The sequence below is a fragment of the Galeopterus variegatus genome, unplaced genomic scaffold, assembly GCF_000696425.1.
Source record: "Galeopterus variegatus unplaced genomic scaffold, G_variegatus-3.0.2 Scaffold6797, whole genome shotgun sequence".
Lineage (NCBI taxonomy): Eukaryota > Metazoa > Chordata > Mammalia > Dermoptera > Cynocephalidae > Galeopterus > Galeopterus variegatus.
The window spans coordinates 43,354-70,656 of NW_007732908.1; the positions used below are offsets into that span (position 1 = coordinate 43,354).

Sequence of the window (27,303 nt, forward strand, 5' to 3'; positions counted from 1 at the left end):
GGCACAGCACCGAGGGTTGCGATCCCGTTGCCGGTCCCGGTCCGGTACGGGTGCGACACTGAGGGTTGCGATCCGTTGCTGGACACGAAAAAAGACAAAAAAAAAAAAAAAAAAAGGCAAAGGAGCTGAATAGAAATTTTTCAAAGGAAGACATACAAATAGCCAATAGGTATATGAAAAAACACTCAGCATCACTAATCATCAGGGAAATGCAAACCAAACTTCTTTAAATCCTACTGAAGACTGTCAGATATAGAGACAGACCTAGAAAGACAGTCTGTCTCCTACCTTTTCTTGTGTATTTAGCCAATAAGTAAACTAAGATTTCTGCTATCAGTCTCTCTCCCTGGTGAGCTTACATATGAAAGGGAACACTAGCGCTCCATTCATCTTTATCCAGTAACCTCCCATCCATTCCTATTCTATTTCACTTCAGGGAGCAGACCTAAATCCTTTTTATTAGCCATCATAACTACAGCTATTCCCTTTCCATGAGGCATCAATTGGCTCAGCTTTTTAATAAAGTAACTAGAGTGTGTTAATTGTTTTCAGTGTAAATAAGACTTGTTTAAAATAATAGTAATCTTTAAAATAAAAAATAATCATATTTGTTCATATTGCTTATGTTCCTAACATTATTTATATTGGGAGAAAATGTTGCTCAGCATGTCACTTTTTGTTTTACAATTAATTCCATAATCTCCCCCTTTTAAATTGACATCTGTTCTTCTTTCTTTATTAAACCTGCTGTGATCTCAAGCCTTGAAGATTTGATGTTTTGTACCCCCCTCAGGGAATATCCTTTTTGACTGCTCAAAGAGCTGACATAAATCTTACATAGCCTTGGACTGTGTAACTGGATAGCTAAATGGGATGTATAGGGCTTTTGTTTGTTAAGACAGTGTTACAGGTGTGCACATTCAATAACTTTTGGTATAAAACTTAGTTCTGAATATCTGTTCAGGAGGAGGAAATGCCATCTGAATGACATTATTTCCTCATGCCTGTAAGAAAGCAGCAGGATGGGAGCATACCATCTAACTTGTCTTTGAGGTAAAAAAACAGCATCAGATGCTGTCCCTAATTTAAGCACACACATAGTATCTAATGGTCTTTATTGATCTCTAGTGGCTATTGCCTGCTCTTAAGATCTTTGAACATCAAACAAATAATAGGTAGTAAAACTAAATGTAATTGTTTGATGAAGTGTCCTAATCTGTTAAATCAGGAAATGGTTAGGCTAAATGATTTTACTAGCAAGGAAACACCTGCCTCCTACAAATAACCTATTGCTTGTTTTCCAAACAGGCACCAGAAATAAAAGATAGTACTGTTTACCTAGAGAAATTCATCAGACAGTTAAGCAGGTATATTCTAAAATGTGATAGAATTGAAATATCTACTTAAAGTCATTCTGCTGTACCTATTTAACAAATGAGATATAAAGTCTGATGGAGTTCAAAACCATAAAATGTAGTTATTCCAATGCTTAGCATTCGTATAGAATTCTTTTAATTATGTTTAAAGTAATTTAAAATTTTCACAACTTTACATGTAATATGTTGGGTAGTATTTTGAACTACAATGGACATGATTTTCTTTAAGAAGACATATGCCTTTACTGAAGATTTTAAAAATGAAATTGTGCAGTGAAAAGATTTATGAAAGTCATGCAACTCAATCCAGTCCCCCATATTTTTCATATTGGGAAGCAGAGGTTAGAGAAGTGAAGAGACATGGTGGAGTTATTCAGCTGGTCGATGTTTGGGTCAGCACCAGTTCTGTGCTCTTTACTATGTGATGACGTCTGCCACAGTATATCTATTTCCTGATATATAGCATAAGTCCATTCTTATTTATACAAGTACTCCTTTCTTCATTACTTAAATTCTTGGAACACAAGGGAGTAGAAAATTATATTTAGTAAATGTTCAATAATGTACTTAGGGCTACTTAAATCAATTATTTACAGCAAATTTTGATGTTTGAGAATATATTATGTATATTTGACTATCTGGTTTGTATTTTTATTATTTATCACTTTTAAATTAATTTTTTGCTATTAACAATATATAGTAAGGAAATGATTACAAGCAAATCATTTCAAGCTTTATTCCCCACTACCATTAGTATATTAAAAAGAAAAGATTGGCAATAGCATATCTCTTTCTAAGCTGATTGTTCCTTAATTTTCTTGTATGTAAAAATAAAGAAAGAATTTTAAAAAACACAACAAGAATATTAATCTCTAGTCTTTTTTTGAGATCAGTATGCAGTGATTTCCCACTTACCTGGTGTTTAATTATCTATCATCCACAACTATCTATAGTATAAGTAAAAACTAAAAAGTTAATCAAAAAAGGCTCTTAGGGCTCTTAAGCATAAAATACAAATTTATTTAAGAAAAATAAAACCTAGAACAGCATTTGTTGACTATTCTAATGTGGGCCAGGTATTGTGTTAGGTGCTAGGGATATAAAAATAAATGAGAAATGGCTTCCAGCTTTGAAGAACTCCAGCTCAAAATATGTGAATTGAGATATGCATGTTTAACTCAGAGGAGAGGTCCTCATTCTCTCATCAAGATAGTTCCATTCCACCTTCAGAAATTGTTCTCATAGTTTTAGAAGCAATAAATTAGATCAAGGTACTTGAGTTAGCATACTGAGTGGGATCAAGAAGTGGCAGCTGAAAACCTGGCAGAGGTTGAGATTCAATAGCAAGTGATAAAAAGCATTTGCAAGAACTCAAAATGCTTAGCAATTCAGGGGCATTTTCTGAAAGTACAGTCTAAGGGAATTGCTAGATGAGGGAACTTCCAAAAGTTCATGAAACAATAGAATTAAAAGATAGTATGAATCTATTCAATGAACTTTTTTTTTTTTTTTTTGTCTTTTTTCCGTGTCCGGCAACGGATCGCAACCCTCAGTGTTGCCCCCGTACCGGACCGGGGACCGGCAACGGGATTGCAAGCCTCGGTGTTGCTCCCGCGCCTCGCACCTTTCATAACGTTCTTCTTTTAAAACCCTCAGAATCATATCCCTGGCCACAATTTTTAATCCATTCACTAGGCATGGTCCTAGAATCTAATCACCTCTTCATGGCCCTGCCTTCCAATTACCATAATGGGATTTCCCACCCTCACCAGTTAGAGTGGGGATTAAGCCTCAGTGAGGTTGGGGGGGGGCATCCAATCTACAGAACTACAGTAATCAAAACAGATTGGTACTGGCATAGAGACAGACAAATAGATCTATGGAATAAAGATGAGAGTCCAGAGATAAACCCAGAGAGGTATGGCTAATTTATTTTTGACGAGGGTGCCACATTCACTTAATGGGGAAATAAGAGTCTTTTCAAGAAATGGTGCCAGGACAAATGCCTTTCTCCATGCAGAAAAGAAGTTGGAGCCCTATCTCACTCCATATACAAAAATTAACTGAAAATGTGTTGCACTGGAAGAAAGTATTAAGAAATTCATCAGTAGCATACAAGAAGATAAGATGTCTATGAATGAGGAACAGATATCATAAGGAAAGGATGAAATGAAAATGTAGATAATTGTCATAAGAAGGATTGTAAGGAAACTAAAGCACAATAGCAGATTCAAAATCCACATAGGAGCTGGTTGTAGTAGAACAGATGTAAAAATTAAATCAATGATATGAAGGAAAAACATTATCTTTCAGACTGCAAAGGAAAAGGACAATGAATCAAAAATTTTGAGGAAGGTGATATATATTAAGGCATAATCAGTTTACAACAATGATGTTTCTGAGGGAGGGCTTAGAGTAAATTACACAAAAATAATTAAAAATATGAGAAAACTTTTCAGAAGGTCTCTTATGCAAATTTATAAGATTCACTCTATGAGATAAAAATCGATAGAAAATTAAAAAACATTTCTATTGCCCTGCAGAGAGAATGATCATATATGTGTCCAGACTAGGAGGAGGGAACAGCAAAACTTAGATGACTTTAGTCTTCTCAGTTGCAAATGTAAAACAATAGAGTAACATGGGCTGTGTTTCTAGGCCAAAACGTTGTGACCTAGGGAATCTTACATGCACGTTGTTCTTCATTGTGAAAGCAAAAGTGACATTTCTGGATGTGCAAATCCTCAGAAGGTATATCGCTAGGATATTCTTTTTGAAAAATACAATTACTAGACAATCAACCTAAGGATGAGCCAAAAAAATCAATACAGAGAAAAACAAACAAGAAAAAACAAACAACAACAACAAAAAAACCAGGCTAATATCCCTGATGAACATAGACGCAAAAATCCTCAACAAAATACTAACAGATCGAATTTAACAGCATGTTAAAAGGATCAGACACCATGAACAAGTGATGTTTATCCCTGAGATGCTAGGATTGCTCAATATAGGAAAATCAATAAATGTGATATACCACAGAATGAGGAATAAAAATCATATGTTGATCTCAATAGATGCAGAAAAAACATTTGACAAAATTTTTGCACCCTATTATGATAAAAACTAATTTAACATCCTTTCATGATTTAAAAAACCTCAACGAATTAGTTATAAAAGGAATGTACCTCAACATAGTAAAGGCCATATATGACAAACCCACAGCTAGCATCATACTCAATGGAAACTGAAATGTAAGATCAGTAACAAGACACTGATACCCACTGTTTCCACTCCTAAAGACAATACTGGAAGTCCTAGCCAGAGAAACTAGGCAAGAAAAAGAAGAAAAATGCACTCAAATTGGAAAGGAAGAAATAAATTTGTCTCTGTTTACAGATGACCTAATCTTATATATAGAAAACCCTAAATACTCCACCAAAACCTGTTAGAAGTAATAAATGAATTCAGTAAGGTTGCAGGATACAATATCAACATTGAAAAATTTGTTGTTTCGGGCCGGCCCGGTGGCGCACTGCTACAGTGCGCCGCTTGGGAGCGTGGTGGCGCTCCCGCCGAGGGTTCGGATCCCACATACAGACCGGTTCCCGCTCACTGGCTGAGCAAGGTGTGGGAGCAACACCGAGGGTTGTGATCCCGTTGCCGGTCCCGGTCCGGTACGGGTGCGACACTGAGGGTTGCGATCCGTTGCCGGACACGAAAAAAGACAAAAAGGAAAAAAAAAAATTTGTTGTTTCTCTATACACTAACAACAAACTATCCAAAGAAATTAAGAAAACAGTCCTGTTTACAATAGCAACAACCAAAAAATAATTAGGAGTAAATTTAACCAAGGAGGTGAAAGATCTGTACACTGAAAACTAAAACATTGATGAAAGAAATTGATGAAGATATAAATAAATGGAAAGATATCCCAAGTTCACTGATCGGAAGAATTAATGTTATTAAAATGTCCATGCTGCTACTAAAGTGATCTGAACAGCCAAAAGAAAAAAAAAAAAAATGCTGGAAACCTCACACTTTCTGATTTCAGAAATATACTACACAGCTATAGTAATCAAAATATGGTACTGGCATAAAAACAGACATATAGACCAGAATAGAGAGCCCAGAAATACACACATTTAGGTCAATTCCTTGACAGAAGTGACATGATCACACAGTGGGGAAAGGAGAATCTCATTAATAAATGGTGTTGGGAAAACTGGATATTCACATGCAGATGAATGAAATTGGACCCTTATTTCACCCCATATACAAAAATCAACTCAAAATGGACTAATGACTTAAATGTAAAACCTGAAACTGTGACACTACTAGAAAAAACCATAGGGGAAAACCTTGATATTGGTCTTGGCGAAGGTTTATTGGATATTACAATAAAGTACAGGCAACAAAAGCAAAAATAGACAAATAGGATTACATCAAACTAGAAAAGCTTCTGCACAGGCAAGAAAACAATCAACAGAGTGAAGAAACAACTTACAGAATGGGAGAAAATATTTGTAAACCATATATCTGATAAGGGTTTAATATTTAAAAAAATAAGTAACTCAAACAACTCAACAGCAGGAAAACAAAAACCTGATGGTTAAAATGGGCCAAGGACTTGAACATACGTGTCTCAAAAGTAGATATACAAAGGGCCAACAGGTGTATGAAAAATGCTCAGCATCGCTAATCATCAGGGAAATGGAAATCAAAACTACAAGGAAGTGTATCGCTTTACACCTGTTAGAATGGCTTTTATGAGAGCAAAAACCAAACAAAAACCAAAAGACAAGTGTTGGCAAGAATGTTGAGAGTGCCGGCCTGGTGGCGCACTCGGTAGTGCGGCGCTTGGGAGCATGGTGGCGCTCCCGCCGAGGGTTCGGATCCCATATAGAGACCGGTCTGCTCACTGGTTGAGTGCGGTGCGGGCGCGACACCGAGGGTTGCGATCCCGTTGCCGGTCACGAAAAAAGACAAAAAGGAAAAAAAAAAAAAAAGAATGTTGAGAAAAGGGAGCCCTTACACATTGCTGAATGCAGCCATTATAGAAAAGTGTGGAGGTTCTTCAGAAAATTAAAAATAGAACTACTGTATGATCCAGCAGTTCCACTTCTGGGTTTATATCCAAAGGAAATGAAATCAGTATGTCGAGGAGATATCTGCATGTTCATTACAGCATTATTCACAATAGCCAAGATACGGAATCAACCTGAGTGTCCGTCTATTGATGAATGGATAAAGAAAATACAAGACAGTGAAATACTATTCAGCCTTAGAGAAGAAGGAAATCCTGTCATTTGCAATAACATGGATGAAAATGGATGACAAAATACTGCATGATCTTACTTATGTGGAATCTAAAAAAAGCAAACTCATAGAAGCAGAGTAGAATGATGGTTACTAGGAGCTGGGGGGAGGTGCAGCAGGGAATGGTGAGGTGCTGGTTAAAGGATGCAAAGTTTCAGTTTAGGCAGGAGAAATAAGTTCATAGTAACTATAATAATAACATATAGTATACTTGAAAATTGCCGAGAGAATAGATTTTGAATGTTCTAATCACAAAAATAAGTTATGTGATATGATGGATATGTTAATTAGCTTGATTTAGTCAACTCACAAAGTTTTCATATATCAACACACCATGTGGTGTACCAAAAATATGTACAAGTTGTCATTTGTCAATTAAAAAATAAATTTAAAAAACACCATGTTGTATACCTTAAATAAATACTATTTTTATTTGCCAATTATATGCCAATAAAATCAAAAAAATAATTTTTTGTCTCTATCATGTCAGAACATGGAGGAGTTTGGAACACTAACAGCAACAAAAGCTGTATATAATAAGGAACCTAAAATCCAGGAAGCATAAAAAATTGCATAACTATGAATATTTTAGTGATAGTAATAAATTCCATATGCTCCTGTGTTAAAAGAAGGATGTATAATTTGGGCCAAATCTAACTGTGATATTTGCAAGAGACTTAAAAATAATTAATAAAGTTAAGGCAAAAGGATAGGTAAATATGTATAAACAAACACCAATGGAATGTAACACTTGAGATATTAACCAGTTTCTCCCTTTAACTTTCTTCCCATCTGTCCTTCCCTAACCTTCTATTTGAATAGATTAACTTTTCTCTGGGTTTTTTTAAAGTTGGTATATTGATTTTCACTTAAGATTTTGTTTTAAGGAAGAATTTTACTGGTATTAAAACATATATGTTTCCAGAATCTTTACATTAGGTTATCTCTTAATTTTATTTTGAGGGTTTTTAATCTTTGATTCTGCACATTAAAAAAAGACTAGATTTGTGCTTCTGTAGCTTTAGTAATGTTCATACTCCAATTTAGCATAACTACATGCCAAGCACTGTAATGTATATTAGGATCCAAGATAAGTGGAACAATAATTTCAGTCTTGAACCTGGTAAAATTTTGAAGCAGACGTCTTCTTTTCCCATGTAAAGTAAAATAAATGTCGGGGCAAAAATTTGCTAGGTGGGTTGCTCATTCTCTTCCTAATAAGAAAAATAGTCTTTATGAGATATTTTAAGTTTGCCACTTTCAATATGGGGAGAGGGGCCCCTGTCTCCTAGTTCCACTGATGGTCCACCCCCTCCCATGACGACCCTGCATTTTCTTCTCTGCTTCTCAGGTTTTTTCTCAATTTAATGATTGCCATCATAGCAGCCAGTAGAAACTTTTTGATATTATGGAAATTTACCTGCCTGTCCTCACTCATTTTAGTTTACAGTTGATTTTATTAATTTATTTTACTAAAATACCAAGAGAAATAATACAAGAGAATTATAAAAGGAAAAGGTTGAAGACTATACGGTTTTAGTTAAATAGGTCCCCATTCAAGCTAACATAGATAGCTAACTCCAGATATTTTTGGCTGTGCTAATTCAGTGTTGATGTGGTTGTCATAGTGCGTATATGTCTTGTTGCTGTTCTTGTCATTCTTCTCTCACCCTGCTGTCCATCAGCTTCACTTTCAGCCTCACCCTGCTGTCCAGCAGGTCTGCAGTGGGCGTTCCTATCCCTACCAGCTAGGCTGTGTATCTTCACTCAATTGCCATGCATCGGGCACCCTGGCTCCTGTTTTACTCCTCCCTTTCTGTCCAGCTGTACCAGTTTTCATATTTTAAGATCCTTATAATGTCCACACTGGGTATACGTATCTGCATTTGCAAATGAAGAGCTGTCTGTGAAGAGAAATTTTCATTTAGCGCTTGTTACTGATGCTGCCATCCTACCTACTCAAAGAATACCGCGTTTAGGGAAGAGACAGTCATGGTGGGAAGATTCCTCCTGAACTCTAAATGGTTATGCATATCATTCCCAGCAGTGGGAAAGAAGACTATTTCATCATAACCCTTATGTATTTGGGGAGTATAGATATGTTATTGTATGAGGTCTTCAAAAAGCTCATGGATGATTTGTATTATCTTTTAATTCCATTTTTGGAATTAAACTTTTGAAGTAATTTTATATTTTCTTGAATCTTGAGAATCCTTTTCTTTGGCTAAAATGTGATTCTAAAAAAAATCAAAAGAGATTGCTCTCTTGTTTAGTTTTTTACATATCTGTTTATTTTAAGAGAATCCACATGCAGGTGGAATCAAGCAATTATTAACTTTGAACAAAAAATTGATATTAGAAGTATAGTATTGAAATTATTCTATGGTAAATGTTTATGGTTGACTAAGTTCTATCTTGAAATATCTAAATCTAATTTTATATTAAAATGGATTAGAGATTACTGTTTCATTGTATTTCTCTTTTGAGTAATCTTTACTTGTCTTCCAGTAAATTTTACATGTTCTTGTCATGGCAGGTTTATGATTTGCAGAGTGAACTTAATAAAGAGAAAGAAGATGCTCAAAAGAAAATTCATAAATTTGAGGAAGCTTTGAAGTAAGTAAACTTCAATATATATAATTTTAAAAATTACTATTACTTTTATAGTAAACTGTGGGCCAAATTAAGTAACTAGAATCTAAACATCATATTTTTATAAGAGCCTTGTTGTGGATTAATTCATGTTGGTTTTCCATGATGAATCTCTATTTTTGGAATTTTATTACAAGGCAGTAGTTATTTTTTTTTTTAAAGAAAAATTAATTCAGCGGTTTTTAAGTGATAGGAATGTAAGAAAATAGAACTTAGTGGTTTCAGATGCTTTCTTCCTCTTAAATGAAAACAGATTTTTTTTTCTTAAGAAAATGACATTTAGGAGTCAGGACATTTAGAAATCCCTCTGTAGGTTTTGTTGAGAAATTTGGGTAATAAAATGTTCTAATTGTTATATTTGAAAATGAATTACTATACAGGCATTGTTTGGGGGAAGCTTTGTCTTATAATACTTAAACATGCATTAAAGTATTAGATTCTCCATTCATTTACTAAGTTGATTAGGCCCTACCTATCACTAGGTTTTTTTTTTTTTAACCTTGCAGTTTTAAGCTGGAAATAATTGATTTATTCAATAAATATTGAGATTCTGCCATGTGTCACGCAGTGTGTGGTCCCTTCCCATATAGTCCAGTTGGAAAGATATTCAAGAAATTTGGCAATTACAGTACAGAGCAATAACAACTTTAATTGGAGGAAGGTCAACAGGATACTTGACTCAAGAAAGTGATTTAAGAGAAGTTTCCTTGAGCTAGATAACTCCCACAGAATCAGCTAATTCTATTTTTCTTGCTTTTTCAAACCTCCAAATAGAAGTAACTTACAAACAGGCCAAAAATACCCAGGATCAAACAATCTTAGTATCAAATTCTGCCTGGGAAGATTGTGTAACCATTTCTCCTCTCTTGCTTTGCTTGTTAATAAAAGGTATTAGCTCACTTGCTAAATAGAACATCTTAAAATAATTTGTTTACTATGACATCACAAGATAACGACATTTTATCTTCACAAAGACTTATTGCCTGTTTGTTCACATCACCAAGTATGAATTAGGTGAAATCGGAAGAGAATGATAATATTCATTAAACATTAGTCATGTCACTGTACCTTCTACTCCAATGACAAAACTAGTGCATTATTGATTTTTAATTTAATTCATATTTTTCAATTTTTTGGGGTGTGGGGCTGGCTGGTATGGGGATCTGAACGCTTGGTCTTGGTGTTATAACACCGTGCTCCAACCAACTGAGCTAACCAGCCAGCTCCATTCTTGCTTTTTTAAATGGATAGAATGCCCTCACTTTGGGCCGGCCCGGTGGCGCACTGCTACAGTGGCGCTCCCGCCGAGGGTTCGGATCCCACATACAGACCGGCCGCTCATTGGCTGAGCGAGGTGCGGGCACAGCACCGAGGGTTGCGATCCCGTTGCCGGTCCCGGTCCGGTACGGGCGCGACACTGAGGGTTGCGATCCGTTGCTGGTCACGGAAAAAAAAAAAAGACAAAAAAAAAAGAATGCCCTCCCTTTATTCCTCATTAATTCATTTTTTTCTCCTTAAAATATTGATTAGAAGCCTTCTTCATGAAGGTTTCTTCATGAGCCTTATTTGATTTACCACAGTTTTTCTCTTTTGTTCTACTTTGTCTCTGTTCTTTTGCAGTTTCTTTATACTTTCTCCACTGGTTAGTTGAATTGTATTTTATATCTCTAAAGGAAGGGATAATCCCTTTAAATAACAGTAAATCAACAAATATTCGTTTAGTACCTATAGCTTTTATACACTGTAGTATCATACTAAAAGAAATAAAAGATTTAGAAGATGGAGATCAAGATACAATGATATTAATGATTTTACAGTCCAGGTTAGGCACTGGAAGTACCAGGTATTAAGTTGTTAACAATAAGTGCAGTTAGAGTTCAGAAGATTTTTTAGTGGGATATTGGGGGTTTAAATGTAAAGCAATATAGTACCTTTTAATGTTGCCTGGTAAATAGTCAAATAGCCCTGAAATTTCCATAGTTTTCTATATACAACATAATCATTTTCTGAGCCAAGTAACACTCTGTAGTAACACCCAAATACTCGATTTTACTTGGAGTTAAAAGAAGCTGTTTTAGAATTTTTAATAAATTTCCCCTGTAGATTTATTTCTCCCATTCCCTATGTAGGAGATATCTTTAATTTTATCTTAACAGTACAGCACCCAGTATAGCAGCAGTAATCTAGTTTGGAAGTAAAAGAGTAAGTTATTGTGAGGTCTGAGTGTAAGCTGGCTGTTTACTCAGAGGAAAATATGCCAAGAGTCAACTACTTCTGCCTTTGACTCTAAGAGTAGTGTTGGACCCAGTTGGCCCAGAGACAATTCCATTTTGCTAAATGACAGCTATATGGTATAGAAACTTTGCCTTCATTATTAATAATTTTTTTCTTTAATACATATGCACAGAGGTGAAAAATCTCAGATTTAGAATGTGTTATTGTTCATGCACATGCAGTTATCCTTACTTTTGTTCATTTAATAAAGGCTTATTTCTTCTGTCCATGTTGAATGTATAGTAGAAGATACCAGAGAAAGCAGGAATATATATACATATGAATTTCTAAACATATTCATATGAATATGTGATAATGCAGTATAAGGCAAAGGATTTTAAAAAACATATAATAAAGGATACTTAGTGAGATGGATTGGTAATGGGTGGCTTCTTAAGAGAAAGAAAAGTCTTTTAACTGAATTGTGATGAAAGAGTGGAGAAAAGATAAACTATTCTAGGTATATGGTCCTATCCTCTTCTGTCTCTCCAGAGATGCCAGCCTCCATTGGTTATTCACCCTTTTTTTTTTTTTAGGGAAATAAAACTATTCTGCATAATGCTATATGGTATATACATGTTATTGTATATTTGTCCACTTCCATAGAATTTTGAACACAAATTATAACACACAGTGTGAGCCACAGTGTAAACTATGGACTTTGGGTGATAATGATGTGTCAGTGTAGGTTCATCAGTTTTTTTGTTTGTTTGTTTGTTTTCCTTTTTTTTTTTTTTTTTTTTCTTTTTTACTGACCGGTAACGGGATCGCAACCCTCAGTGTTGCGCCCGCACCGCGCTCAGCCAGTGAGCGGGAACCGGTCTCCACATGGGATCCGAACCCTCGGCGGGAGCGCTGCCGCGCTCCCAAGCGCTGCACTCGTCAGTGTGCCACCGGGCCGGCCCTAGGTTCATCAGTTTAACAAATGTACCCTCTGGTGTGGGAATTTGATAGTGGGAGAAGCTGTGTGTATGTGGGGATAAGGATTTTATGGGAAATCTCTGTACCTTTTGCTTAACTTTGCTGTGAACCTAAGACTGTTCAACTTTGCTGTGAACCTAAAAGTGCTCTAAAAAATGAAGTCTTTTTTAAAGTAAAAGTTCTTTTCTTCATGCCTCCCATGCCCAGTCCCATTCCCCATATGTAACTGCTGTTAAATGTTTAGTGTATTTTCTTCCACTCTTCTTTTTTTTTTTTTTTCCTTTTTGTCTTTTTTACTGACCGGTAACAGGATCGCTCAGCCAGTGAGTGGGAACCGGTCTCCACATGGGATCTGAACCCTCGGCGGGAGCGCCGCCGCGCTCCCAAGTGGCGCACTCTCCAGTGCGCCACCGGGCTGGCCCATTCTTCCACTCTTCTAATGTACTTGTACACATAATGTCTGTGTGTGTGTAATATTTATTTTTATTTTTTACTTTTTCTCATTTTTTAAAAATTGAAACATAATCGATTGCACATATCTGTGGGGTACAGTATTGAATATAAATACCTGTGTACCATATGTGATGCTCAAATCAGAATAACTACTATATTTATCATTTCATAATGTATTCATTTTTTGTGGCCCTTTACCAGTTTCTCGCTAACCTCCCCTTCCTTCCCCCTTTCCCTCTCTGGTGGCCTCTGTTCTGGTCTGTCCTTTTGCAAGTTCAAGGAGTTACTGTGATTGTTGTATCTTTCTTTCTTTCTTTTATTTGTTTATATTTTTAGCTCCAACTTATGAGTAAGGACATGTGGTATTTCTCTTTGTGTGCCGAGTTTATTTCACTTAACCTAATTTTCTAAGTTCATCCATGTTGCTGTGAATGGCAGTATTTCATCTTTTTTATGGCTGAGTAATATTCCATTGTCTAAATATACCACATTTTCTTTATCTAGTCGTCTGACAATGGACATTTAATTTGGTTCCATATGTTAGCTATTGTAAATAGAACTGGGATAAACATGGGATGCAGGTATCCCTTCAGCATGGTGATATCCATTCATTTGAGTATACACCCAGCAGCAGTGGGAACTGCTGTATCATATGGCAGTTCTATATCTAATTGTTTGAGGAACGTCCATGCTGTTTTCCATAATGGCTGCACTAATTTACAGTCCCACCAACAGTGTAGGAGGGTTCCCTTTTCTCCACATCCTTGCCAGTATTTGTTATTCTCTGTCTTTTTTGATAACCGCCAGCCTAACTGAGATGATATGTCAGTGTGGTTTTGATTTCCATTTCTCTAGTGTTTGGTGATGTTGAGCACTTTTTCATGTGTCTGTTGGCCATTTGTATATCTTACTTTGAGAAATGCCTATTAAGCTCCTTTGACCATTTTTTAATCAGGTTACTTGTTTTTTACTGTTAAATTGTTAGAATTCCTTGTATATTCTGGATATTAATCCCTTATTAGATGCATAGTTTGCAAATATTTTCTCCCATTTTTAGGTTGTATTTTCACTCTGCTGATTGTTTCTTTTGTGGTGCAGAAGCTTTTTGGTTTTCTATAATCCCATTCGTTTTTTGTTGTTGTTGTTGTTGTTGCCTGCCTTTTTGTGGTCTTAGTCATAAAGTCTTTGCCCAGTCCTGCTTCCTGAACTGTTTACCCTATGTTTCTTTTAGGAGTTTTATAGTTTCAGGTTTTATATTTAAATCTTTATCCATTTTGAGTTGATTTTGGTGTATGGTGAGAGGTACGTTTCATTCTTCTACATATGGATTTCCAGTTTTCCCAACACCATCTACTGAAGAGGCAGTCATTTCCCCAATGTACGTTCTTGGTGCCTTTTCCTGAGATCAGTTGGCTGTAAGTATGTGGGCTGATTTCTGGGTTCTCTATTCTTTTCCAATGGTCCAAATGTCTGTTTTTATGTCAATACCATGCTGTTTTGGTTACTATGGCTTTGTAGTATAATTTGAAGTCACATAGTGTTATGCGTCTTGTTTTATTTATTTATTGCTCAGAATTGCTTTGGCTATTCATAGTCTTTGGTTTTCCGTATAAATGTTAGGATTTTTATTTTCTGTTTCTGTGAAGAATGTCATTGGTATTTTGATGTAGATTATGTTGAATCTGTAGATTGATTTGGGTAGTATAGACATTTTCACAATGTTTATTCTTCCAATCCAAGAGAATGGAATGTCTTTCCATCTTTTTGTGTCCTCTTTAATTCCTTTCAATGGTGATTTTTAGTTTTTATTGTAGAGATCTTTCACCTCCTTGGTTAAGCTGATTCCTAGATATTTTTTTGTTGACTATTGTAAATGGGCTAGCTTTCTTGATTTCTTTTTCTGCTAATCTGTTATTGGAGTATACAAACACTCTCGATTTTTGCGTGTTGATTTTGTATTCTGCAACTTTACTGAAATTGTTTTTTAGCTCTAAAATTTTTTTGGTAGAGTCTTTAGGATTTTTATATATAGGATCATGTCATCTGCAAACAGGGACAGTTTGACTTTGTCTTTCCAATTTGGATGCCCTTTATTTCTTTCTCTTGCTTGATTGCTCTGACTAGTGGTTCCAATACTAATGTTAAATAGGAGTGGTGAGAGTAGACATTCTTGTCTTGTTCCTGTTCTTAAGGGAAAAACATTTGGGATGATATTGGTGGTGCATTTGTTGTATATGGCTTTTATTGTTTTGAGATACTTTCCTCCCTCCCTTTCTTTTCTATTTCCAAGCTTTTTTTCTCAGCCTGCTTGTTCTCTTTCACCTTGTGACATGATTAGATGTGCTCCTTCCATGTAATACCTTTCCTTTTCTCCTAATGAATTCCAAGTCTCAGGTTGTTTGATTCTCTTAGATCATAGAATTTTGCAACCATGTGGGAGTTTTCTTGTGAATTGGGATGATATATAATGTGTTTGAGATGTTAATGTTAAAATTGAGTGACTTTATTCTGACATAACAGTTGTGTCAAGGATTGAAAAAGGCTAGGAATTGTTCTGTGAGAAGATGATGCAGTTGATAGTTATACTCTGCAAGTGGTTGAAACTGCCAACTCAGTTTTTGGTCTAGATCTCAAGCTGATATTTAAGAACATATCTTTAAGAGGGACACTTTGTATTGTAGTCAGCATTTTTCACTTTAAATCTTAACTCCTTAAAGCTAATTTTCCTGTTGCTATTGTTTCTAAAAAATAAAACTAGTTTAATGTTGCTGCCTTGCTACTGTTTTCAATTTTTGTTCTATATATGTACTAATCATTTGTACTTCCTATTTCATTTTTATTGCAGAAAATAATTTTAATAATCTTCAGTAACTGAAAGTTATTTGAAACTAACTGTAAATGTTGTGAATTGTATATGTTCATTTTCATTTTTCAAAGAAAAGTAAAGTACATGGCAGACCTAGTAGTCCCTAATGAATGAAAAATCACTATATATAAACAAAATAATTAGGTGTAACTCTTTGAAGTACTAACACCGAAAAATATATATTTTTGAAGAATTAAAATCTATCAACAGCAGATGTAGATAGTATACATTTGGTTTATTTCTTTTTTAATATTTTTGTATTTACCAAACTTGATTTCTAAGTTTTTGGTGCTATTAGAAATAATAAAGCATTGTTGTGAGATATTGTATGATGTCTGTTTTAAAGTGTTCAGCGAAACCCTCCAAAACCATTTTTTTGATTGATAGCTTTTTCAAACTCTTCTTTTGCAGTAAAATACAAAAATGCTTTGAAACAGATTTATTTTGATCCTTTTTAACATTTTTTTGCATTGTCAAATAGTAAACATTATAAATATTTTTAACCCTGACAGTAATATAAACAAGCTTTGTGTTTTTCAGTTAGAATCGAAAATATGTGCTGGTAATTTCACTAGAACATATTAGAATATTGGTCTTTAGATGATATAGCTATAAATGACCCTATATGAAGCAAACCCTTATTTAACTAAAGCACATTGTTTGGTTGTCGTTGCTATATATTCATCTATATGTATATGTGATTGTGTGTGTGTGTATACAGCATAAATAAGTCTTCTACTGTGTTTTTAAAAATAGAGAGATAAATTCAAATCTGGCCCATAGCCTCTGGCCACAGGCCTCATGACATTGCTAATACAAATTCATCATGCAGTTTTGTTAAAAAAAGGCAAGTGTGTTATGAATTCTGGATATTCCATTTGCCTCCTTTTCCATTATTATCTTGAGTTTTCTCACAATTACTTTATAACCCTGGAACATATGTTTAGTTGACTTTTTGCAAATCTATACAACATAAAATGCAAATATGTAAGATACTTAATTATGTAAATATTTAGAAATATCTGTTTTGTTATTGCCTAGATTTTGCCATAAATAAATCTGCTATAAGGAAAAAAGTGATGAAGTGGCTAATTGTACCTTTATGGTTTTATAATGTTTTTTAAAGCTAGGTAATAGAGTCCCATGGTTTAAAATCTGAAAGATTCAGAAAAAGAACATACAGGGGACAACTACACAGTTTCTCTCCTTGGAGGAAGCAGTGTTGCCAGCTCCTTGTGTATCCTTTCATATCCCAGCATAAATATTCTTCTACACTGCCTTTTCCCCTCATACTCTACATACATTCTGTTTTTGTTTTTTCTTTTACCTATCAATACATCTTGAAGATAGTTTCATATAAGGACATAAAGAGCTCCCTCATTATATTTTTTATATATTTTACATACCATAATTTATTTAACCAGCTCTCTGTTGAAAAACACATGATGAAAATTCTTCTAGTACATATATGGTTGGATTTCTACATTTAAATCTGTGATCCATTTGGAATGTGTAGGTTGTGAGGTATGGATCTAGTTGTTTTTTGGCTATTGTCAAATGTCTATCCAATAGCCATGTAACACCATGTATTCATTATTCAACATCAATTATTTAATAATCTAGCCTTTCACTCACTAGATTGTGTGTTATGGTACCTTTATCATTAGATTGTTGTGAGGTATGGATCTAGTTGTTTTTTGGCTATTGTCAAATGTCTATCCAATAGCCATGTAACACCATGTATTCATTATTCAACATCAGTTATTTAATAATCTAGCCTTTCACTCACTAGATTGTGTGTTATGGTACCTTTATCATTAGATTTATTTCCAGACTGTCTATTTTGCTCCAGAGGTCTGCATATGCTTGCACTGTGGCATATGCTTTTAATGGCTGCAGTTTAAAAATAATGTTTATTGTCTAGTAGGATATCCTATCCAGCCACAGGGTTTTTTTCCTAGGAATTACCTTTTTTTTTTTTGGCTTGTTTGTATTTTTCCATTTGAGCTTTGTAATTAATTTATCTAGTTAAAAAGCAGATTAGTTTTAATGTTTCTGTACATTTATAGTTCATTAGAGGAAGAAATGACATCGTTTACTGTTGGATCTGTTCATCCAAGAACATGATATGCCTTTCCATCTGTTCAGGTCTTCCTGTGTGCCATTCTACAGCTATATCTTTTTTTGAAACAGATAAAATTCACAGTGAGTTTCTGTTACTTAAATATCACAAGTTGATTCTTTTATATTAAACATATGTGCTAGTATGAGGGTACTTCAGAAGTTCGTGGAAAGATTCATATTATCTGTTAATTCTATTTTTTCCATGAACTTTTTGAAGTACCCTCATATTTTGACTATTTATTAGGGTATGTGGTAGGAAAATTAAAATACATAGGGAGTTGTACATTCTCAGTTTGCAGTTTCATACAGAATTTGAGATATGGATTAGAAAAATCTCTATACTTGTGGACATACCATGTACTTTTATATAAAGTACGTAAACTCTTTAGGGCATTGCTTATTCATACTTCTTTTGCCATTCAGTGCCTAGTATGTGATTTAATCAAATTTAATTTAATCAAATTGATTTATTAACTCATCCAATCATGTATTTTGTTCTAGGAATTTGTTCATTCTGGGTTTAAAGTGCTCAACAAAACATCAAGGTTTCTGCTATGGCCACTGTACATAACTGCACAGGTTTTGTATTGCACAGCTATAAAGGACACTGTTCTTATAGGCTACTATCTGGTGTTCTCTGGAGATTAAGTGTGGTTTTCCTGTTTTACTTGATAACATCAGATATTCCTGACTTTATTTTTATTTGGTTAGTGTAAGATAGTTATTTTGCCTACTATTGAACTATTATTGGGGTTGCTGCATTGTTTGTAAAAATTTTATAGTGAAGAGATAAAATGAAGTATTTCAGTCACGATTTCAAGAGTTAAAGTTAGTAATTTACATGGAGTCCAGAATTAGTCTGCTTAACCTTCTATGTCAATAACATCTCTTAAAAACTGAGTTGCTTGAGTACTTCCTTCATCATCTTGCTGCTCTGTTAGCTTTTACTATTAGTTCAAATGCCCAAACTGCATCATCCTCCTCCTTTACCAAATTTTTTTCTCTGTTCGTATGTGCACAATGAAAATCAGTGTTTTTTCTTCCAGAGGTAAGTGTTATAGAATGTCTCTAAAGCTAACCAACTTTTCTTTTTGGTGAAAAAGAAAATCTTAGGGACTTAAATACAAAGTCTTGTTTTCGTCATGGAATTTCTATCCAGAACTTTTAGGATGCTGCTGAGTTTTTTGCAGCACTGAATCCAGAGAGCAGTATGAGTTTGAAATGCTTTTAGGATTATATCATTTAAGTAATGGTTGAATACAGGAAAAGGAAATAATTTAGTAATTTCTATTGGAATTCATTTTAGCAAGTAAATAGTTCATGTATTTATAACACATCGATGCAGTGAAATTATTATAAGAAATGATGAGTAAAATATCTATCTTTATTTCTAAAACAGACAAGTGGCTTAAAGTATAAACACATATTGACATGTAATTGAAATTAAAATATAACATGAACATATAGAGAAAGGTAGATACTATACCAGAAGTAAAACTATATGTATTTAAGTTCTATTGCTTTGACCTGAACTTTTCAGGGGTTTTGGGAAACATTTGAGTTTAGTGTGGGTTAAGAGCATTGACTCTGGACCCCGCTGTCATGGGTCCAAATTCTTGCTCAAATTACTAACTCTGTGACGTTATGCATGGTGCTTGACTTCCATGTTATTTCGTTTTTATATCTGTAAAGTAAGGATAATAAGATCTTCATCCTAAGATTGTTCATAGGCTTAGAAGAGTTAATATAAGGCATTTAGAATAGTGTCTGTTATATACGTGTATTAGCTCTTATAATTATTATTAAGGGCTATATTATATATGTGTATTAGCCTTTATTATTTTATTTCCTATTGCCTTATAATAGGATATGAACAGATTCCTCAGAAGTAGTCTTTTCCTGGCACCAGTTTATTTTAAACAGTTTTATTTGAATTATAATTCTGACACCATAAAATTGACTTGTTTTAAGTGCACAGTTTGATGATTTTTATTAAATTTACAGAATTTACAGGTGCATTCATCATCATAATTCAATTTTAGAACATTTCTATCACTCCAAAAAGATCCCTCATGGCACCAAATTTTAGAAGAAAAGGATCATATCTGTTTTTTTCTAACCAAAATGAATAACTAATAAGGGACAGGATCTTTAATAGTTTTTTTGCAGAATATGCAAACTATTTCTTATTTCGAGCTTCAATAAAAGCTGAACTCATAATATTAAGATATGCTTTGGCATTTTGTGGTGACTTAAGCTAATATAGTCCTAACATCTTGCTTCCTTGTAATTTAACTTTTCAGGTTTTAACTTTGATACAAGGATGAACTTAGAAAACATTCTCTCTGTGTATGTGTAGTGAGTGTATACAAATGCATTAAAAAGGACTTGGCAATATATATATATATATATATATATATATATATATATATGTCTATATATATATGCTAATGTTTGAAGTGAGAGGAGGGACGTTGTTTATGTTTTGTACATATTGATGCTCCTTGACTTACGATGAGGTTACATCCCAATAAACCCATCATAACTTGAAAATATCCTAAGTCGAAAATGCCTCTAATGCATATAACCTACCAAACATCATAGCATGGCTAAACATGCTCAGAACATTAGCTTACAGTTGGGCGAAATCTTCTAAAAGCCTATTTTATAATGAGATGTGGATATCATGTAATTTATTGAATGCTGTACTGAAAGTGAAAAACAGAATGGTTATATGGGTACTCAGAGTACAGTTTCTGTTGAATGGGTATCACTTTTGCAACATCACAAAGTCAAAAAATTGCAAATCGATGCATTGTGAGTTGGGGACCATGTGTAGTTTAAATTTTTTCCAATAAGAATATTTGTATGTTACTTTTCTAGCTTAAGACAACAGTAAAGACAAAGGAGACCAATAAATGTTTTAGAAGGAAAAATTATAAAACATTAGTAGTTGTCTGATGTTGAATGCTCATCCTAGTTGGTAAGCATATGGGATTTAAAAAATTTTCTCTGCATTTTGCATTTATTCTTAAATAAACATGTCTTAGGACTTCTCAGGGTCCTGAGACACTTTCAAATTGCCCCAAATCACTTAGTCAGCAAGGGGAGGAGCAAGGAGTAAACCCAGATAGTCTCTGAAAATATCTGAAGGCTATTCGGAGTTTTTGACTAAAAAAAAATCTGTGTATTTTTATATAATAAAGGGATAGGAATTAGGATTGAAATTTTTTCTTTTTTTTTTTAAGGAGGTGGGAATTTTTCTCGCCTAGAATGGAAAGACACCCTGCATAGCATTTTAAGAGAGGATATTAGGAGGCCTCCTAATAAGTGTACAATTAGGATATTTTTAATGAAAATGCACATTAGATATGTTTTCAGTTTCTTTCTGGTGGGAATTCTCATGTAATATGAGATTCATCTTTCACTTTTATCAATTTTACTTTGTAAACTTTAATCCAATTGTAGCATACATATTTTGATTTCTAAATATCCTGACATTTCAGGGTAGGTAAATCTCATGACTGAACTGTAGTTTAGGAACATTATCCTGACAGGGATGAAAATCTCATAAAATTAAGGAATGAAAAATTGGAAGCAGGAAAATAAGAAATATGAGGCTACATAATAGTCCATGTAAGGGACCACAGACACTGGGACAGTGGCATCTGTGGTTGTGAGGATGGGTGCAGCCCAGGGAGGAGCCATACCAGCACCAGCTTCCTGGAGTGCTCTAGTCTCAGCAGAGTGCCATCCTTTCATCCAAGTCAGAGTGGACTTTCACAAATGATTTCCAAGAGAGGTGCTAATGAAAAAACTATACTGTTTTATATTTTTATTCCATGTAGACGTAACATAGATTGTTGAGTAAACAGAAACATGAAGTGAATACTGAGGAATACTGAATTTTTAATTGCTGTTTCATGATTTCTGAAGACATAAATTTAAGGATTGGTTAACTTTTAAACACTGGGATTTAAATTGTTATATATATATGTGTGTGTGTATATATATATATATTTATAAATATCTATCTATTAATTATTTTCCCCACAGTATGGTGCCTTATGTGTGTGTGTATATATATATATATATTTATAAATATCTATCTATTAATTATTTTCCCCACAGTATGGTGCCTTCTAGTACTTGAGTCATAAACATGCCATGATAAAAAATATTTGGGAATGTATAAACATTCAAATTGAATTTGAGTTTTTTCTAATTTTATCAACTTCAGTTGTTAGGGTAAAACCTGCACATTTTATTTAAGAGGATTTCAATAAAATTTTAGGGAAATTGTTTTAGCCACTTTGGTTTATTGTATTGCCTAATAAGTGCCCAGAATGCCCAGTGGATTGACTAAGCAAGCTAAGGAAAGTGCTGTGTGGGTCACGCAACTGGATCATTTGTGCTGGGTGACTATTAGGTATCCTATCTGGTGACATACAAAGGATCAGAGATGTAACTGTAGATTTTGAACTACACCCAAACTTCAGCCAAGGGAGCTGCTAGATGCAGAATGTGGGGGGATCCTCTCCTATTTCCCCACCTATATCAAGGATGTCTATTTGAACTGAATCCAGTTTTGCCTTTTCTTTTCTTGGAATTATCTTTTCTCTATATTATCATCCTTTTGTTCATCATCTTGCTAAGTTTTAATCCTTAAAGATAAATATACTTACTTCCTTGCCTCCAAGGAAGGAAGAACAGAAAAGATCAAGGCTAGGTTAGAATTCCAAGAGAATTAGTGGGGGGAAATCTTAGCCCCCTCCTAAGAACTCTTTAGCCTTTCCATTTTCTTTTAATTCCTAACAAGATGATACTCTGATTATCAAGCCCCTTGCTGAATTCAACTGGAAACCAGATAGCAAAGGAGCCCATTGATGGGGATCATGTAGATTTGAGAAGGGTGGTGAGCGTATGTGAAGGTGTAAATGAAAGATGTTCAGCACAGGATTTCATGGTAGAACCCTTAGAGGTAACATTTTCAGTTGTGGTTAGGCCAGTGGTACCAGAGAGAAAAAGAAAAAGTAGCCACATAGCAGGCAGGGATTCAAGTGACCTGCCCAAATGGTCACTTAGTATTGCAGTCACTTGTCAGGGAGTCTCTAAACTGGAATGTTTTTTTCCTCCCAAGGATGGTGGGAGGGAGTGAAACGAGTGGGTTCTTTTTTACATGTTTGGCTCTCCATGTGCTTCCTATGTTTCCCTACATCTTATTCTCCTAGAACTATTTTCACTATACACAGTGAAAAAAAAATGCTATTAGAAGCTGAATGGTGATTTTAGGTGCCACAGATCGAGGAATAAATTTTAAATGTGGTCGACTCAATAAAAATGTAACTGTGCATAGGAGAAAGTACATGGTAGCATTTCTGGAATCCCACTACTCCTGTCACTTGAAATCTTACTGTTGTACCCAGATGGTGATTCTTCTTTCCCCTCTGATCATGACTTTCAGAACTCTCAGTGCATCCTTTTAAATCTTACAGAAAACCCTGCCACAATCCCTGTTGACCATGAACTGCGTATGTCTTCTACTCATAATGTATCTGATATTGACCTGTACCACCCTTTTCTGTCTCTATCCAGTTTTTTTTTTTTTTCTGTGAACAGAACTTTGTTCAGGGTGTTCATCATGTAGTCCTGTAGTTTTTATAACTTTCTATTGAAGTATACAATGAATACCAAAAAGTTCACAGACTGAACACACCCTTGCAACCAGCTCCTAGATCAAGAAACTGAATGTTACTAGCATTTCAGAAACCTCTAAGCTACCCCCAGGAGTAAGCACTATCCTGACTTCTTTTTTCTGTTTTTGAACTACGTATGAATGGAATCATATAGAATTTGCTTTTTTTGTGCCTGGCTTCTTTTGCTCAGCATTTAGGTTCATGAGGTTCATCTCTACTGTTGTATATCATTGCAGTTTGTTTATTCTTATATGTTGAGTAGTATTTCAAAGTGAATATACCACAATATATTTATCCCCTCTACTGTCAATATCCATTTAAGCTATTTCTAGTTTAGGAATATTATTAATAGTGCTGCTGTGAACATTCTTATATGTTTCTCCTTGTAAATACATATACACATTTCTGTTGGATATATGTTTCCATCAGGTTTTTATGTTGTGTCAAGTAAGACACATGTGGGGAGAGTAGACCTATGTGCAGCCCTGGAGCTAGGAGAACTATAGATCATTCAATCAAAGAACCAGCTGAAGTGGGTGAGGCCTCCAATTGGTTTCAGACAAAGGGAAGACTTTATTGGAGGCCTTTTTAAACTTTTGTTTCACTCTGGTGCACTTTTGAACCTCTCGTTCTGAGAACATAATTATCATAATAAACTTCATTTGTTTAGGAGGATCTAAGATACAAGTGATCTGATTCATAGACTTCTGCTAGTTGATGAAAAGGTGATTATAAGCTGATTGAGCAAGTGTTACAAGAAAAACTGAGAAATTCTTAAGGCCTTATATTTTCATGTAGTTTTTTTACATTCCTCCAATAAAGATTTCTGTTTATTAAAAAAAAAAAACATTTTTGTTTACTGATAGCTTTTTTTTGAAGATGTGTAATCATATTTTTATATACTATTGCCGAAGTAGAATTTCATTTGTCCATAGAATTATTTTTAAAAAGTTCTTGATGTTTTCTAAATTCAGAATATTCTTGAGTTATATTTTTATTTGATTTGTTTTGAAGCCAACTCTCGATGCTGCTGATATTCAGCACATGTTCACGATCTGGTTTATGGAAACTCATTCTACGAAATAATTTATTTATATAGGAATCACCACTTCTTTGCCTGCCTCTATCTAAAGTTTTGCATAAAATGAAGAAATTTATGAAATAGTTTTGGGGTGTTATTTTTCCATCAAACTGGCATATAGCTTTTTAAGAATCCTATTTTTTCTTGCTTAATATGCATAGTATTTATAATCTTCCAGTTGAAAAATATTTACCCATAAAGTTATACTTTTAAAGAAGTTGTATTTTTAAACATCAGTAGATAAGCTTTCTTATAAAGTTCATTTATATCTTCTTCATTTATCTTTGGTTGCTTGTTTGCTGTTATAAATCAACATTTATAATATTAGTAGGAACAGGGATTAGTCTTCAAGTCGGAAAGCCTTAGAATAAAGATATTAAAACTGCAAAGTTTTAATGACATTGTTTTTGTACTTTTATTTGCTAGACACTAATCTTAACAGAAGACTTAAATGGAATGCTAAACAATCTTGTGATTATTCAAAGAGGTAGTAGACTTCATTTTGATTAAGTTTGTTTTTTAATGGAGCAATGCCTACTGCAAAAATTTGGATAAAGTTGCATTAAAAGCAGACAGCCTTCCAGTTTACCCAGGAGCTTGAATTTTGAATTTTGGTAGAAAGGGAGAGCTAGATTAAATCAGCCTTGTGTAGGAAGTTTAAAATATAGCTGAATAGTGTAATTCTAAATTTAGTTTTAATTATTGCCAAAGTGAGGGACTGTGGCTTGGTCATTTTGTTTGTAAGGTTGGTGAAAAATATCTTAAGGAATTAATAGTGATATTTATTTTAAAATGGAAAAAATTGAATTAAGAAGCTATCCAGAAAGAAACTAACAGGAAGCCTGCAGACTTGAATAGTAAATGTAAAGATTTCTGTGTCTAATAAGTGAATGAAAACATTTTTTTTTCCTTTTTGTCTTTTTTCGTGACTGGTAATGGGATCGCAACCCTCAGTGTCGCGCCCATACCGTGACTGGCAACGGGATCACAACCCTCGGTGTCGCGCCCGCACCGCGCTCAACCAGTGAGCGGACCGGTCTCTATATGGGATCTGAACCCTCAGCGGGAGCGCCGCCGCACTCCCAAGCACCGCACTCTACCGAGTGCGCCACTGGGCCGGCCCCGAATGAAAACATTTTTACAGGTCACCTTGATAAGAAATTTTATTCTGTTTGGAAAACAAATTTGTACTTTTTAAAGTTTTTTTTGAACGATTAATTATAAATACTATTCTACCACAGCCTAAAATTAACCTGTAACTTATGATGCGTATTAAAGATGTGGTACTTGTTTTAACTGATGCATATATTTAAAGACTCATTGATTGCATTTGTAAATTATCAATATTTGTGTTTTATTATTGTTACTAAACTTAGGAACAAATACAATTTATAATGTATTATTCAGCCAAAATATGTCAGATTTCATATCTTCCAATGTTACCTCTAACAACATTGATATTGTATAGAGTTGGGGAGCAAGAAGAAAATATTTGACATGTGTGGAATCCTTTTGAATTTCATTTAAGTAGAATTAGATGGATAATTTCAAAATTGGATTGAATGTAATGAGAAAGTGGTGAATTATATTATAGTTTAATTATATAAAAAGCTTATTCCTGGTTAATGCCATTCAAGTTCTAGGCTAATCCAAAAGAGAACTGTTTTTTATACCATTTTAATAGAATGTTATGGTAAAATAAACCTATCACCATCAGAAGGTGAACTCTGGATACCAACATTGTCCGATGAGAAAACTTTTCAAAGTATTTACTTTTTAGTTTTATTTTTTATCACAAACCTAGTACATATTTGCTGTATAAAACTGGAAATTTACAGGAGAACACAAAAAAGAAAATTGAAATAACTTGTGATCACGTTAAATAGAGCTATATACTGTTACAACATTTTACTTACTCTGAATACATGTTGTCTTGAGCTCTTGTAGACTGAAGAAATACCCCTATCCCCCAGTCTAGACTTTTATGTACCCTATAGTTTATGCTACCATTTTATATTTTATCTTTTTTAAAAATTACGTTTTCTTTCTTTCTTTTTTTTTTTTTTTTTTGTTTTTTTCCGTGTCCGGCAACGGATCGCAACCCTCAGTGTTGCCCCCGTACCGGACCGGGGACCGGCAACGGGATCGCAACCCTCGGTGTTGCTCCCGCGCCTCGCTCAGCCAGTGAGCGGGAACCGGTCTGTATGTGGGATCCGAACACTCGGGCGGGAGCGCTGCCGCGCTTCCCAAGCGGCGCACTATCCAGTGCGCCACCGGGCCGGCCCTAAAAATTACGTTTTCTAATTGATGGATACATCTAGACAGAAAGGCTTTTAAAAAAATATTGAATGCTTAGATTTAGCAATTTTTCTGAATTTGTTTTCAAAGTTTGACTGTAAATTATCTTGGATTTTCTGTATGGACAATGACAATTATATAATCAGTCAGTAATTATAATTTTTTTCTTCCCTTTTCAATCTTTATGCTTTCTCTGTCTCCCTCCCTTTTCTGCACTGGCTAGAGCTTCCAGTAAAATGTTTT

The 27,303-nt window shown here is 34.5% G+C and overlaps 1 protein-coding gene across 1 annotated transcript in view; it reads left to right on the top strand.

Moving 5' to 3' along the window:
* The window catches only part of LOC103606719 (centrosomal protein of 112 kDa-like), a 74,089-nt gene that overhangs the window by 5,536 nt on the left and 41,250 nt on the right, over positions 1–27,303 (top strand). The window contains exon 5 of the mRNA XM_008591268.1: positions 9,232–9,311. Coding sequence (XP_008589490.1) covers positions 9,232–9,311 — 80 coding nt within the window. The remainder of the gene's footprint in view (positions 1–9,231; positions 9,312–27,303) is intronic.